Here is a 13,981-nt window from a genome sequence, read left to right as displayed (position 1 = left end):
TCAGAGACAAGCTACACTATTCACAGATCTGTGTAATGTTCAATGTAATTGCATTGCTAGACTTTTTGAAACTTCATGTATTTGTATTGTTTTAAACATTTACAAATAAAAGGAAATGTATGGTTTAAACATGTCTTTAATGTTTATTTGTTTTAGCTGCTAGTGATAATTCCCTGAGTTTTAAAACATTTGTGTTTACATCATTAAGTCTTTATGTATATGTTATGAATGACCAAAGGTGTCTGACTTAGTAGTAAGTACAGCGTCATATGATACAAGGCATTTAAGTACATGTTATTATTAAATTAAGTACAGCGTCATATGATACAAGGCATTTAAGTACATGTTATTATTAAATTAAGTACAGTGTCATGCAATATAGAGTCTTTATGGATGTGTTATGAATGACTAAAGGTGTCTCACTCCAAACTAAGTATTACAGGACACTACACGAAGGTTCTCTCGTGATCCACATGCTACTGTGTGAGGTATTTAAATGGGTTGATGGACCTGCAAAGCTTGCGTTTGTGTGCGTGTCAGAACCACGATGATTTGGATTAGTCCAACCTGAGACGACCTCACCAGGTATTCCTCTTCTGTTCCCATGCTGGAGACCAGGTCTAAATTACAACCTGTTACAATGCTGCCAACATGTTGTGGCTGATCTTTCAGCAGGGGAGCGGGTGAATGTGTCAAAGACCTGACTGGGACCAGCACCGTGCAGTATGGCTCGTTGTTGTTGTGACAAAGACCTGACAGGGACCAGCACCGTGCAGTATGGCTCGTTGTTGTTGTGTCAAAGACCTGACTGGGACCAGCACCGTGCAGTATGGCCTCGTTGTTGTTGTGTACAAAGACCTGACAGGGACCAGCACCGTGCAGTATGGCTCGTTGTTGTTGTGTCAAAGACTGGACTGGGACCAGCACCGGTGCAGTATGGCTCGTTGTTGTTGTGTCAAAGACCTGACAGGGACCAGCACCGTGCAGTATGGCTCGTTGTTGTTGTGTCAAAGACCTGACTGGGACCAGCACCGTGCAGTATGGCTCGTTGTTGTTGTGTCAAAGACCTGACTGGGACCAGCACCGTGCAGTATGGCTCGTTGTTGTTGTATGCGTGTTTGTGTACTAAGGAACATGTAACTTGGTTCCAGAAGATAGACACTTTCAATGTGTTTAGGTTGGGGGTTTTCATCAAGGAAAGTGGTTCTTGGTGTAACGTCGTCCCCAGGCTACTGCACACAGCACATATAAACCTGGGATATCAACCATTCAGAGTTGGCCTTAGTGGGAGTGTAACTGAGTAAAGTATTTGTGACCTCACTCAGTAAAGTATTTGTCATCGTCACTATTGTCACTACTTAACACAGTAAAAATGATTGCTTATCCCTGCCCATTCTCACAATTTCTATTCTTAAAATGTGTTTTTAAACCTAACCCTAACTAATGAAGGCCAAGTTTGATGAGTTGGTCCACTAGACCTGTCTGGGAATGAGATTAGGTGTAATGTGACTAACATGACTAAACTTTAGAGCGTGTGACATCTTTCAGCACAACATGTCATCCTTCATAAAGCACATGTTTATATCATATTCAACACAGTGGGTTATGTCACATTTGACATTGGTAATTATGTCACAGTTACGCCACATTTATGAACCCTTTATAAACCATGACATAGTTATAGGTGCTTTGTTACACATTTATGTAGTGTTTATGAAGGGATTATGAAGGCTTTATGATGCCTTTATAAGCTGAATGTAAATTAAAGCGGGACCAAAATTTCTAACAATAATAAATCACCTCTCAATTGCAATTACTTTTGACCGTAACCGTTGTTTCCGTTGCTGGCTTTCCTTGCAAGTATTATTCTGACTAATCATGACTGCTTCACATCACTTCCTGAATATCAACTTCCATGTCTTGTAAAGGGGACAACGTTGACATTTAAGGGATCAGTGTTGATGCTATCATTATATTTCATCATTCTGTATGGCATTCCTCTGAATTGCTTAATGGAAAGAATGATTATCACTAATAACAAATAAATAAATGGCTGCGTCATTCTGACAAATCCATTGTGCCTGCCCTTCCCTATTTGAGCCGTTGTCAGGGATCTTCCACTAAAGAGTTACTCCCAAAATAAAATACCTAGAGCAAGCAAAGTCCAGCCGTTTGAGCAACATTCACTATTATAGGAATAAGAGCTGCACTTCCATTCAGTCTCTCTCTCCCCTGAACCCGTGAGGGACATCCCCGCCCCCACCTCTTTTCCTCGTCTCTGACAGGAGCAGTTCAGAGGGAGAAAAAAATGAAGCAAATACAAAATTCAATGGGATGTGTTCTGTTTTAGAAAGGCACACAGTGTACTGTACAGCCCATAAAACTGAAAAACAGCCTCCAGACACTGCCGCAATCACCCTCCATCAAAACACTTTGTCTCGCATACAAAAATAAGAGCCGGCATCGAGCTGAATACCAAATCAGCCCATTAGAGCACAGGGGCACTTGCTACTTAGCAACCAAAGGGATTTAAAGCGGCAATACCCTGACAAAGTAAGATCCAGATCCTTTCTTCCTACAGGGGTATTATGAGCTAGTTGGGAGCTTCCTTTTGAGGTTTGTTTTGGTGCACCAGAGATGTTTTTACAAAAGGACTGTTAACGGACAAGACGATTTAGAATTTCGTATTGTATCGTATAAATAAAATGCCATGTCGGCGATGTAATTCGATGGGCGCTACTTGTGAAGTTGAAAGCATCGTAAATCATTGAGAATATGTTGACTCGATTTAACTGACCTCGTTGCGAAGATCTAAGGCCGGGGCTAAATGCATTTTTAGCCAACAGAATGAAACACGTTCTAGGTGATGTTTGTATGTAGTACTAGACATAGAATTCAATGAATGGTACAAGAACAGTCAAAACACACAGATTTAAAAATGTACCACATAATATAGCAGGCTACTAAAACAGGATCCAATTTAGATAGTGAGCTAACTTTGACACAACATTCAGTAGTAATCAATGATTTACTAAAATGATACAAACACTTGCGCCTCACCTACTGGTGGAATAGTCAAGAACCTTAAGATAATCAATACACATCCACAGTGCTGTCATGGCTTAATGATAGATGACTCACTGCCAAAAGTGTCACCTCTCACATTATGTCCAGTACAGCCTAGGCCAGGGGTACTCAACTTTTACCCTACGAGGTCCGGAGCCTGCTGGTTCTGTTCTACCTGATAATTAATTGCACACACCTGGTGTCCCAGGTCTAAATCAGTGCCTGATTAGAGGGGAACAATGAAAAAATGCAGTGGAACTGGCTTCGAGGTCCAGAGTGGAGTTTGAGGGGCCTAGGCCATCCCTCTCACATAGTGTACAGCCTAGATAGACCATCACTTTTTTCAAAGGCTTATAGAGTGCAGCCAGGTAAGTACATTGAGTTCCGGCTAAAAGGGCACAGTTTACTGAGGGAACACTATTCCCAGTCAAGTCCCATTCCAGATGGATGGATGTCTTAACTGGTTCCATCCAGTTGCCAGACAATTACTGAGGCCATTACGACCAAGGACCCAATAATCTCTCCTGGACCTGTATAATGTAGGCAGATTTATGCCCCACATAATTCAAGTGTTGTTTTAAATAGGGGTTTAATGTACATCAACAGGTCAGGGAAAGTATTATGGGTTTAAACCCCCAGAAAGGAGTTAGGGCACGCGGCCAAACAGAAGCTCAGCCCATTTATCCACGCTGTCTGTCATCCTGTGCTAATGTACTGGAGGGAGGGATGGAGGGAAGGAGTGGCGGCGGTGGACTATGGTGTTAGCTGTTGTGAAAAATATACATGTAAATCACTGGTCATTGTTTTCCATAGTCATTCTTTTCTCCTGAACTTTTTAACAGAGATTTCCCTCCACAACATCCCCCTATTCCCTCCTCCTCTTCCCCCTTCCCTGTCTCAAGTCGCAAGGCCCTTCTCTATTTTGGAATATGTGGCTTGGAAGGCAGTCAAGTTTAATTAATTTATGGTTTGGGTACAGTATGTTCCTGGACACACATCTGCGAGCGATCATAAATGCACTGGAATGCTGGCAGAACATCCAGACCTGCCGGCACAACCATGATGTCATCAGTGAGGGAAGAGCTGGAGCGGGGCCAAGAGAGCTCCGCCAAGCAGCTCCACTCCTCACTCTCTGCTCCGACAGCAGAGAGATGGATAGGAGAGAGACAGAGAGAGAGTGAAAGAGAGGGAGGAGAGAGAATGGTGGCAGAGGGATAGTGAAAGAGAGAGAGTGAGGCAGAGGGAAGGAGAGAGAGAGAAAGTGAATGAGGGAGGAGAGCGTGTGAGTGAAAGAGAGGGAGGAGAGAGCAGTAGCAAAGGGAGAATGAAACAGAGAGAGTGGGATGCAGAGGGAAAGAGAGAGAGAGAGACAGCGAGAGAGACAGCAAGGGAGGGAACACCTTCCCCTGGGCTTTTCTCCTCCCCCTCTGTCTTTTTCCCTCTCCTCCCCTCCACAGCACTCGCTTTTTCAAATGCCTCACATTTTTCAATGTCTTAATGCTTTAGCCATTTATATGGTGCACACAGAGAAGTGGGAGCAGGTGTTAGTCAGGTGCACTGAGAGTTAACTATGTCAGGGTTGATTTGAGGTGGGGGGGCAGGAAGGAGGGGGGGAGCCGAGATCTTGGCCCTTGGCTTCTCTGTGCTGTAATGGCAACCCAATGATATTGATATTTACAGTCAGCTTGGTGACATGGTACAGGTCTAAGACAACCATGGGGGAGGGAGCATTAACGTTTAACACTGTAACACAAGTAAGGGTCAGAGCAGGAAGACCAACAGGAGAGGCGATGCAATGCTAGCAATGGGAGTTGAAGAATCCCCAGGGTAAGAATCCCCAGGGTGGTGGGACAAACAGTGAGCCATCGCAGAAATATCTGGCAACCCCAAAACAGGTGGCATGCCTCCTTTTTCCTGGTAGTCCACCGGCATTAATGATCATAGCAGGGTTTCATCGATTGGATGTAGTGTGTTTCTGAGTGCATGCATGCGTATTTTTTGAATGACTATGTTCGGTGTGTGTGTGTGTGTGTGTGTGTGTGTGTGTGTGTGTGTGTGTGTGTGTGTGTGAGTGCCACTTGACTGCCTATACATCTGGTTAATCTGCTAACTCTCGGATGGTTATGTACTGTAAACAGAGGATTAGCGCTTACTTTGATGGTACATACCGTATTTTTTCCACTGACCGAGCCTGAACAGCCATGGTTGGGAAGAGAAAATTCTCATCATAAAAATAACCGATGTGCTTTCAAAATTTAACTTTGGCTCTTTTCACATTGACGAGAGTTAAGGAGATTCGAGAGATTCTCAAGAGACATTACTGTAATGTAAACTTCCTTCCTCGAGAGTCATCTCCCTCCGAGCAGGGCAGTGTAAACATAATTGTCTCTGAGCCCAACACCCCTACAGTAAAAATCCTAATTGCAGAGCAATGTTTTTGAAATATCTGAAATGTATAGATGTTTTCCTTACATTTGAGACTTGTTTATTGAGTTTTTAAATGAAATTGCAGTAACAGCCAGTTACTTTACATTGTGAAATTGTCGCCGTAGTTTAAAAAATAAATAAATCAGCCACGTAAAACAGCTGATGTCAACTCGCGCGTTTTCAGATGCAATTTGTTTACCACGTGATGATTTCCATGATATTTATAAAAATGAAGCCTGGTTTGTTCTAATGTTTTAAGGTTGGCGTGGTAATCATTCACTTTTGATAGGCTAACATACTTCATGAAGACATGTTTAGTTTTAGCTAGAGGGCTTTTGTCTTGAAGCTAAAATGTAATGAGTGTAGGGATGAGAAAATAAACCATTAATTGTCTTCACATGCTTGTGAACTGTTGCATTATTCAAGTTTGTAATATGGTTAAGATGAAAAGTTGCTTGCTGAATAGTTGTAAGTATATGCTTTATATATATTTATGTATACATTATGTCAATCTCATCGCAGTGCCTCTGCTAGAACTCTTCAATCTGAATAAGCTCTATGAATCATCTAAGTATTTGTGGGCCAAGACTATTCCACAACACTCAACCAACAGGGATACCATGGCATTTCACATCACACCCCTGAATGGGCCAGAGCTTCTCCCATCCCAAAACTCTGAGTCACTGTTCCTCCAGGCAGACCTGCCACCCCCTCCCCGGCTCCTAGGTGACATTAACCTGGGGAAAAACACCGGCACATGCCATTCCTTTATCGGGCCCCAAGCCCACCAGTGGCCCCCTAATCAGCTTACTGCGTCGGTACCACCAGACTCCCTCATTCAACAGGTACCCTCCTCTCTCCGAGGGATCAGCCAACACCACGGCAAAAAAATATAAATAATCTCCACTCATAACAAATGCAAAAAAAAGAAAAAAAGAAACTGGCACAAGACTCACTGTACATACTGTACCCTCTGCTGTGGCAGGCAGCCCAGACTGGCGAGCCGCCAAGTCTCCGATAAAACAAGCACACGCAGTGAATGAGAGCAGGCGAGAGAGACAGGCTGCACTGGCGGAGTTGAGCAGGGAGGGGCAGCGACGGCTGAAATGGTACACATCACACACAGTACACTGTGCATACCAACAAGCACTCCTCCTCCTCCCCTCCATCTCTCTTTCTCTCTCTGTATGTCTGAGGCTAGGTGAAGGGTGGTGGTGGTGGGTAGAGGGGGAGAGGAAGGGGGCCTGTAATGTGTCATTTTAGAGCGAGAGATGATAAAAATCGAGGCAGACACTGAGGCCAGGATGGGGAAAAAAAGACTTGAAAGTCTGAGGTAAAAATAAATAAATAAATAATCAAAGGGCTTCGGCTCATCACTAGTCTCCCCAAAACCATTGCTGTCTTGATAGAAGCACTTGTCTGCTTTACGCCAGACCAAACCTCCAATGTGTCAACACTGACGTGTACACAGCACAGGTTGGTATTGTGCGTCAAGCAAGCTAGGACCGCAAAAGTTTTGGAGGTGGAGCTAAAAATACAATGCCCACATCCTTTACTCACTCTTCATTTGTGAGGGGAATCATTTCTTGTGGTTCTTCCTAGAGTTTCAAATGTTTGTAAAAAGGCAGGCAGACGATTATCCTTTTGTCTTCGCGACGCTGCCAGCCATGTTTGCCATTTTCCTTTTTAGCTTGACACTCAATGACAACTTCGATGAATTACAGAGTATTTATGGAGGTTGACCAAGAATTTGAGCCAACATCCATCTGTCAGGCCAGAGTATTCACCCACTCCCTCACCTGTTGAAAGCAGTCAACTTTATAGTTTAGTAACCGCTGCACTGGAATGTGCTAGTCATGATTCACAACTCTGATGATTGAACCAATAATCTGCTGAATGACTTGGTTAATTATGTTGCAGACCAGACCTGAACTCAATCAGTTTGGGGAAACTAAGGCCAACCAGGTCATCCTTTACTATGCAGCCTAGCTGCTAAAGACTGGTTTCCACTGGTGCTGGGGAGCTAGGCGAGATGTAGTAGAACCCTCTTTTGAAGTCTTCTCCAGTCTTTCTTTGAGGCAAGGAGACGCGTCTGAGCCCGGGATTACCCGGACTCACTTTAAAACTTCCACCACACAATAATTCTTCCCCCAAGGATTGTTTAATTACATGCACCATCTTACTGTCGCAGCAGGAGTTGGAGGCTACAGCACAAGGCAAACTCTGCTGACTTTCCAAGAGAAGAAGAAACTCTTTAAGGTCATGGCATTTTGGCTCTAGAATCTGAGAAACTAGGGAGGCTGGGAGAATGTGTTGGGGTCTCCGACCTGCACTGGAGTTATTACACTGTTGTATTCAGAAATGTCACGGCCAGCTCTAATACAGACATGCTTTTTATTATGGATGTCGAACAAGAAATGTGTTTGTGTTCTCTGAGTAGCAAGTGTGTTGTCGTGGGGATTTGGAAGGGGATTCTAAATTAAACATAATATATTTCCTTAAAGCAGGCTTTTTACATGCTGAGTCGTGCACAGAGCCAATTCACCGGCACAGCATGAGGATTCATTCATCTCCGCACCGCAACATGGCGGGAGAGACGCCACTGCGACAAATCAAAACGTGTGTTACTACATCCCGGGGCCCCAGACTCCGGCATTAATTGAGATATTTTGTTTTTTCAAAAGTCCTTCATACATGACTGTGGGAGAACAAACAACAGTGACATGACATATCTCATTTACAAAGAATGGGAGAGAAACAAAAAAACACTTCACTGACTGATTGACTGTTGTGTTTACAGTGTGGAAGGAGAATCAAATGGTTGTACAGCACGTAGAAACATACGTAGTGGTATATGTAGTCCGGGTGGGCCCGAGGTTAGATCAGGCCAACACGTGGCGGGGTAAGGGGAGACCCACACATGGTTGGGGTTGACCAACAGGCAACCCAGAGTCCCATGGCTTTTACAGACAGTCTAAAATCCATCTGCACTTAAGGCCTTAGGAGACGAGTTCAGTTCCCTATTAAAAAAAGAAGTCCAATAAAAAAAAATGCCCAACTGTGCTAAGTAGGCCCCTGAATCCACAGGCTGTCCGTGGACAGAGTGTCAGCCTGGCTGGATCAATAGACGCTGTGTGTTGAATTACATGGCTTTTAGACGGCTAATGTCATGGCCCAGGCCATAACCAATGGGACCAATATCTCCACTGAACGTTGATTTAAAACCACTGCAGCCCGATGTAAATCCTGAAATAGATCCAATGTTATAGGTCTTTATCAGTTCATTAAATCATATGCACGAGTACTAGATATCCCATTTCCGTATCAAGCCTGTACATTATACAGCCAATATTAAATTCCATTATGTAATGTTCTAATATAGTGTAGAATGTGCTGATTCTTACCTGAGTGAGACAGCAAGTGCATCCTAAGGCGTAGGCTGTCCAGAAAGCGTTTCCCACAAAGCTCACATCCATAGGTCTTCATTCCGCTGTGCAGCTTCCTGTAAAGATGAGAAAGAAACATATCATCAGGACATTGTCCGGATTTCACAATCAATGTAAAATCAGACAGATATATACATTTATGAATGAAACCTGTGAATTGCCATTCAGCTGCCTACATCCCTGTATACTGTGCTGCTCACAATGATATCCTCGTATTGTCAAACACTTTGCTTCTCAGATTATCTTAAAAGACTATGTCACCGACCATTAATTAGCACATCAAAACATAACAGTAAACGTAAATAAAAATAGCAAGACAGCATCGGAACTTTACTTTACTCTAGCTATAAATCACTAAATGCTATTCCACCGGAGGTGTTACCGTGGCGAGCATGCATACTCATCACAGAACTCAAGAGTAGTGGATGGATTAGGTCCTATAAAGTGGACGATGATTTACACAGAGACGTAAAAGGCAAGCAGGTTAATGTTATGATCCTTTATGATGTTACGACCGTTTATGATGCCGCGCCAGTTGAGTCCCGTTGTCAATTCCTATTATATAATAACTTTGTTATGGGAATGGCTCCTTTAACGCTAAGTCAAAATGGCTGCCGCCTGAAAGAAAACATGTTGGTGCTTTTAAAGCTGAAAGGCCTGCGTTGAACCAACGTACTGCAGGGCTACATGGTTGTGGCCCAGAGGGTCAAACCTAAACCAAGGGTCAATCTTTAATTACACAGAAAAGAAAACTGGGGGTTAGATAACTACACAACCGTCGACAGGACCGAAAGACAACCTATTGGAAGATTTCAGTTTGGAGATGCGGTAGGAACCTTGACAACTCAATCTGTTGCAAAAACCTCAAACACCCAGGGGCAGAACCAAAACAGGCTTTTGTTCAAACATATCTAAATATGTTCTGAAGCAATTAAAGGGCACACAGATTGACAAACAAATTGTAATTTTTACAGATAGCTTCAATTAACTTGAGAAAGACGTGCACGCACGTACCCACACACTTAACTTTAGGACACATTTCATCCTTCAAGGAAGAGATAAGTAGGTCAAGAATGGCTTGACAGTCCACACACACACACAGAACGACTTCAAACCACTGTTCACTACCCCCCCATCAAATGTCAAAGAATTCACCCCTAGCAGGTAAGCCCTTTATTGTTTTATTGATGTTCTTGCTTAAGTGGGCCTCGCCGGAGCTCAAAGACCACTGGCAATTTGTTAAACATGTCTTTTTATTAGCATACTTACAGCATTCTGTAACTGTTACCAGAAAAGTAATTAGCTCATTGTTTGCACCTCTGCGCCAAATGCTGTAGGTCTCAGAATGGGAAACAAAGACATATGCTACAGTTCTCACAATTCCATTTGTGCACAAATAAAACGAATGTTACGAAACTGAGTCGAAAGCTGAGAGAAAATGTTATGTAAAAAGGATGTGTGTCACGTTCTGACCATAGTTCCTTTGGTTTTGTCTTTGTTTTAGTGTGGTCAGGGCGTGAGTTGGGTGGGTTATCTATATGTTGTGTTTCTATGTTGGGTTTGTTGTTTGGCCTAATATGGTTCTCAATCAGAGGCAGGTGTTTGTCATTGTCTCTGATTGGGAACCATATTTAGGTAGCTTGTTTTGTGTTGGGGTTTGTGGGTGGTTATCTTCTGTCTTTGTGTTCTTTGCACCAGATAGGACTGTTTCGGTTTTGCCACGTTTGTTATTTTGTATTTGTGTAGTGTTCACGTTATCGTCTTTTATTAAACATGTTGAACACGAACTACGCTGCGTCTTGGTCCGATCCCTGCTACACCTCCTCTTCAGACGAAGAGGAGGAAGGCTGCCGTTACAATGTGAGTGAAAACTATGCACTAAATTAGTTTTTTATATTAATGTTCAGGTGAGGAGCAATTTTTTTGTCTAATGCATTGTATGTCTGAATGAGGTGATAATCAGAGCACTTCAAGCTGAAGTGTCTTGGTATCACATCAGATGACGGAAACAATAGTCTTAGTGTGCCAGTTCTTGGGGAAACAATACCCTTGATAGGGAGATCTTCTAAACTTCATAAACTTGACACAGCGATCCATCTTCGCGTCTCACAAAAGGGCTGAGGATGTTGGGTATCAAACTGACGATTGATTGATGTCATTCGCCAAATTAAAATTGATTTACAACTCCTTTGTGCTGCGACTGAAATCAGGACGTCTGTGACGATGGTGGCAAGAGTTATGAAGCGAGGATGTCTGGTGTAAATTCAATAAAGATTACTGGAAAACAGTTTTGAGGACTGAGGGTAAGGAGAGGGAGAGAAAATGAACAAAGATAGAGGCGTGAGAGAAACCCCCCCGATAAAAATAGCGAAAAACCTTCCAAAATCCTGATGGCTGTCTTAACAGAGTAGGATTCGGGGAGAGACCTCGACAAACAAAAGAAAGAATGAGGCAGCAAAGCCCTTAGGCAAGCTGTAAGTAATTAAATAGGCCTGTAAACGCCTCCAAAAATAAAAAGGGGCCACTTCAAAAGACGAGGACGGGTGAGCGGCTGAGGCAGGAGAGAGGAGCTGGGAAAAGACCAGGGGTCCGCGCACCTTGGGGACCCTGACTGATGCACACAGGCACAACGTCTTACTGTAGGGGACACACTCTGGGAGGCTTTTCAAAGGCCTTTTGTTGTAGCCCCTCAATCTGGCCATTGTCCCCTGGTACAGCACGCTGATGAAGAAATAGATGGACTTATTAAGGGGACTGCAAGGGCTGGAGAGAGAGGAGCATGTGTACTGACTCTACCTTAAATGCATGGAGAGGAGGGAGGTGTGGGAAACGGGAGGCTGCTGTCCATCTGGAGAGATGGAGCTGAATCTAACTGAGGACCGGTTCGTCTGAAGCAGACAGGAACCTGATGGTGTTTCTAACAGACTGACAGTGGTTTATAGGGCGCTGTATATTTAGGGTACTAGGGAATAGTTGCAACATGCTACGTCTGTTCTTCGCTATGGAGCTTAAGGAGGCATGTGTTTCAAACCAAATTAGGCTGGGCAATTGAGAACGCTCAGTCAGGCAGGGCTATTGCAATTGTCACGGAATAATCACTAGTGTAGCGATTCTTTTGGGAAAGCTAAGAATACCTACACAATGTAAGGCAACCTGCCTAAAATAAAACTATAATGTACTGTAGCATTACATAAATGTGAACACTGCCAAGAAAAACGGATAACTACTTTGAATGAAACCCAACCCACCCTCCGCAAAAAAGTTAATGACAGAAAGCAACAACGTTAATATTACCATTAACTTTGTGTTTTTTATGGAAGCATTTCTTTTTACGGCTACTTAATTTTACAGGCAGCAGAAACTCGGAGTGACCTTTGCTGGAGATTTTGCACAGTGGCAGTCAGCAGCCCTTCCTTGGGGCTTGGGCTAACAGTCTCCTGTCCCGTGCGTCCATTAGCCTGGCTAAAAAGCAGATGATATGGGGGTGGGTGCCGGTGGACAGAGGGGAAAAAGCCGAAACGACTGCGCAATTATTATAAGTTCTACTTTCTGACCAAGGAGCTCTGACACCTCCGCCAGATGTAACCGCACGTAAGACCCCTGCCCTCCCTTTCCTCTCTATGTGTGAACTGTGGCAGCTCCCAGTCCCCTCAGGACTAACTCCCTCCCTATGCACACACACAAACACACTTGTACACACACCTCAGGCCCACCCCATGACCAGCTGCTTTCTTGCTTTGCTGCTGAAACAGAAGATGGGGGGGGGGGAGTGGGGTCTAGTTTGAAACAGACTAACTGTAGTCATTAAGGAAGCTGACATAAAACTCTCTCAAACCATTTACTCAGTTAATAAGCAACTTTGTCCAACAGTCAGTTTTGACAACGGCAATAAATTTCAAATTTATGTCAACAAAACATATGCTGAACACCTAATTTCGGGCGCTGGAGTGGCGTGCTGGCTCGTAAATCAGACCTGTGTTTGAAACGGGAGTAGATTACAGGCCTGCGTTATTGAGCTGTTACAGCGCGCCTCGTATAAATCTGAACTTTTTCACCTCGCCAGCTGACCCGGCTGGCTCTACATCATAGTTCTGTACATGAGCGGCCCTCGACGCAGGGGTCCCCGCTAGACGACAGCATTAAAAACCACCTGAAACGAGCACTAGTAACACCATTAAAACAGTGTACTCAACTGAATCGCCAAACCAACAAAAACAACAAACTGAGGTTTAGTCATCTGTTTGGTTAGGGTTTGAATAATCTACATTTTAAAATATGAATCCACCTTCATGTATGAACAGTATGGAAACATTTAGAAATTGTCCTTCAAATCTCTTTATTCCTGCATGGAGTTGACAAAGGCTTTCCTACTATTGCACACATTATTATTAACATTACATGTCAGCTCATCAAAACAAAGAATCAAATCAAAATAAATAAACTGAATCCAAAAAGAGAGACGGCTGCGCTTACATCTTACTGCTTCCACAAATATCTCTCCGCCGACACCCAGGAACATTGCCCTCTTTCTTCATCTCCTTTCATCTTCTCCATCCTCCATAGCAATCTTAGAACAACTTGAGATGATGCTCGCGCATAGAGGGGCAAACAGAGGAGAGGAAAAGAGGTGGCGGCATTGGAGCAGGAAGGGTCACCATAAAATAAATTATAATTGAAGAGTTGTCCTCAATGTTCCTGGGAATGGAGAGGCTGAGAGGCCTATCTGGGGGAGCTAGCCCCATTAGTCTCCCCCTCTGGAGCGTCCCTCACTCGGGGCCCTAAGAACCACGCATACCGTCCATCCCACGTGCGCACACAGTCAGATTAAGGTATTTGTCAAAAGAGGGGGCCAACAATGTGACAAGGAGAACAGAGAGGGAGGGAGAGAAAGAGGGAGGAAGAGGGGGGGGGTTCAAGCTGTCAGTCTATTTGCCTCGCTCAATGCTTTTTAATAGAGATCTCAGTCAGGTGTTGACACTGCTCTGCCAAAACATTTGCATAATGATGATTAATCTTAATTGACAGTGGCGTTTGCACTTGTT

At 43.7% G+C, this 13,981-nt stretch overlaps 1 protein-coding gene across 2 annotated transcripts in view; it reads right to left on the bottom strand.

Annotated features, from left to right (window-relative positions):
• LOC111950314 (zinc finger and BTB domain-containing protein 16-A) overlaps positions 1 to 13,981 on the bottom strand; it is a 168,846-nt gene that overhangs the window by 68,554 nt on the left and 86,311 nt on the right. For both annotated transcript variants that reach the window (XM_023967799.2, XM_023967798.2), the window contains exon 3: positions 8,898 to 8,995. In XM_023967799.2, the coding sequence (XP_023823567.1) occupies positions 8,898 to 8,995 (98 nt within the window). The remainder of the gene's footprint in view (positions 1 to 8,897; positions 8,996 to 13,981) is intronic.

This window comes from Salvelinus sp. IW2-2015, linkage group LG23, assembly GCF_002910315.2.
Source record: "Salvelinus sp. IW2-2015 linkage group LG23, ASM291031v2, whole genome shotgun sequence".
Lineage (NCBI taxonomy): Eukaryota > Metazoa > Chordata > Actinopteri > Salmoniformes > Salmonidae > Salvelinus > Salvelinus sp. IW2-2015.
The sequence above is the reverse complement of the archived record's forward strand: the minus strand, read 5'-3'. Positions and strand labels throughout refer to the sequence as shown.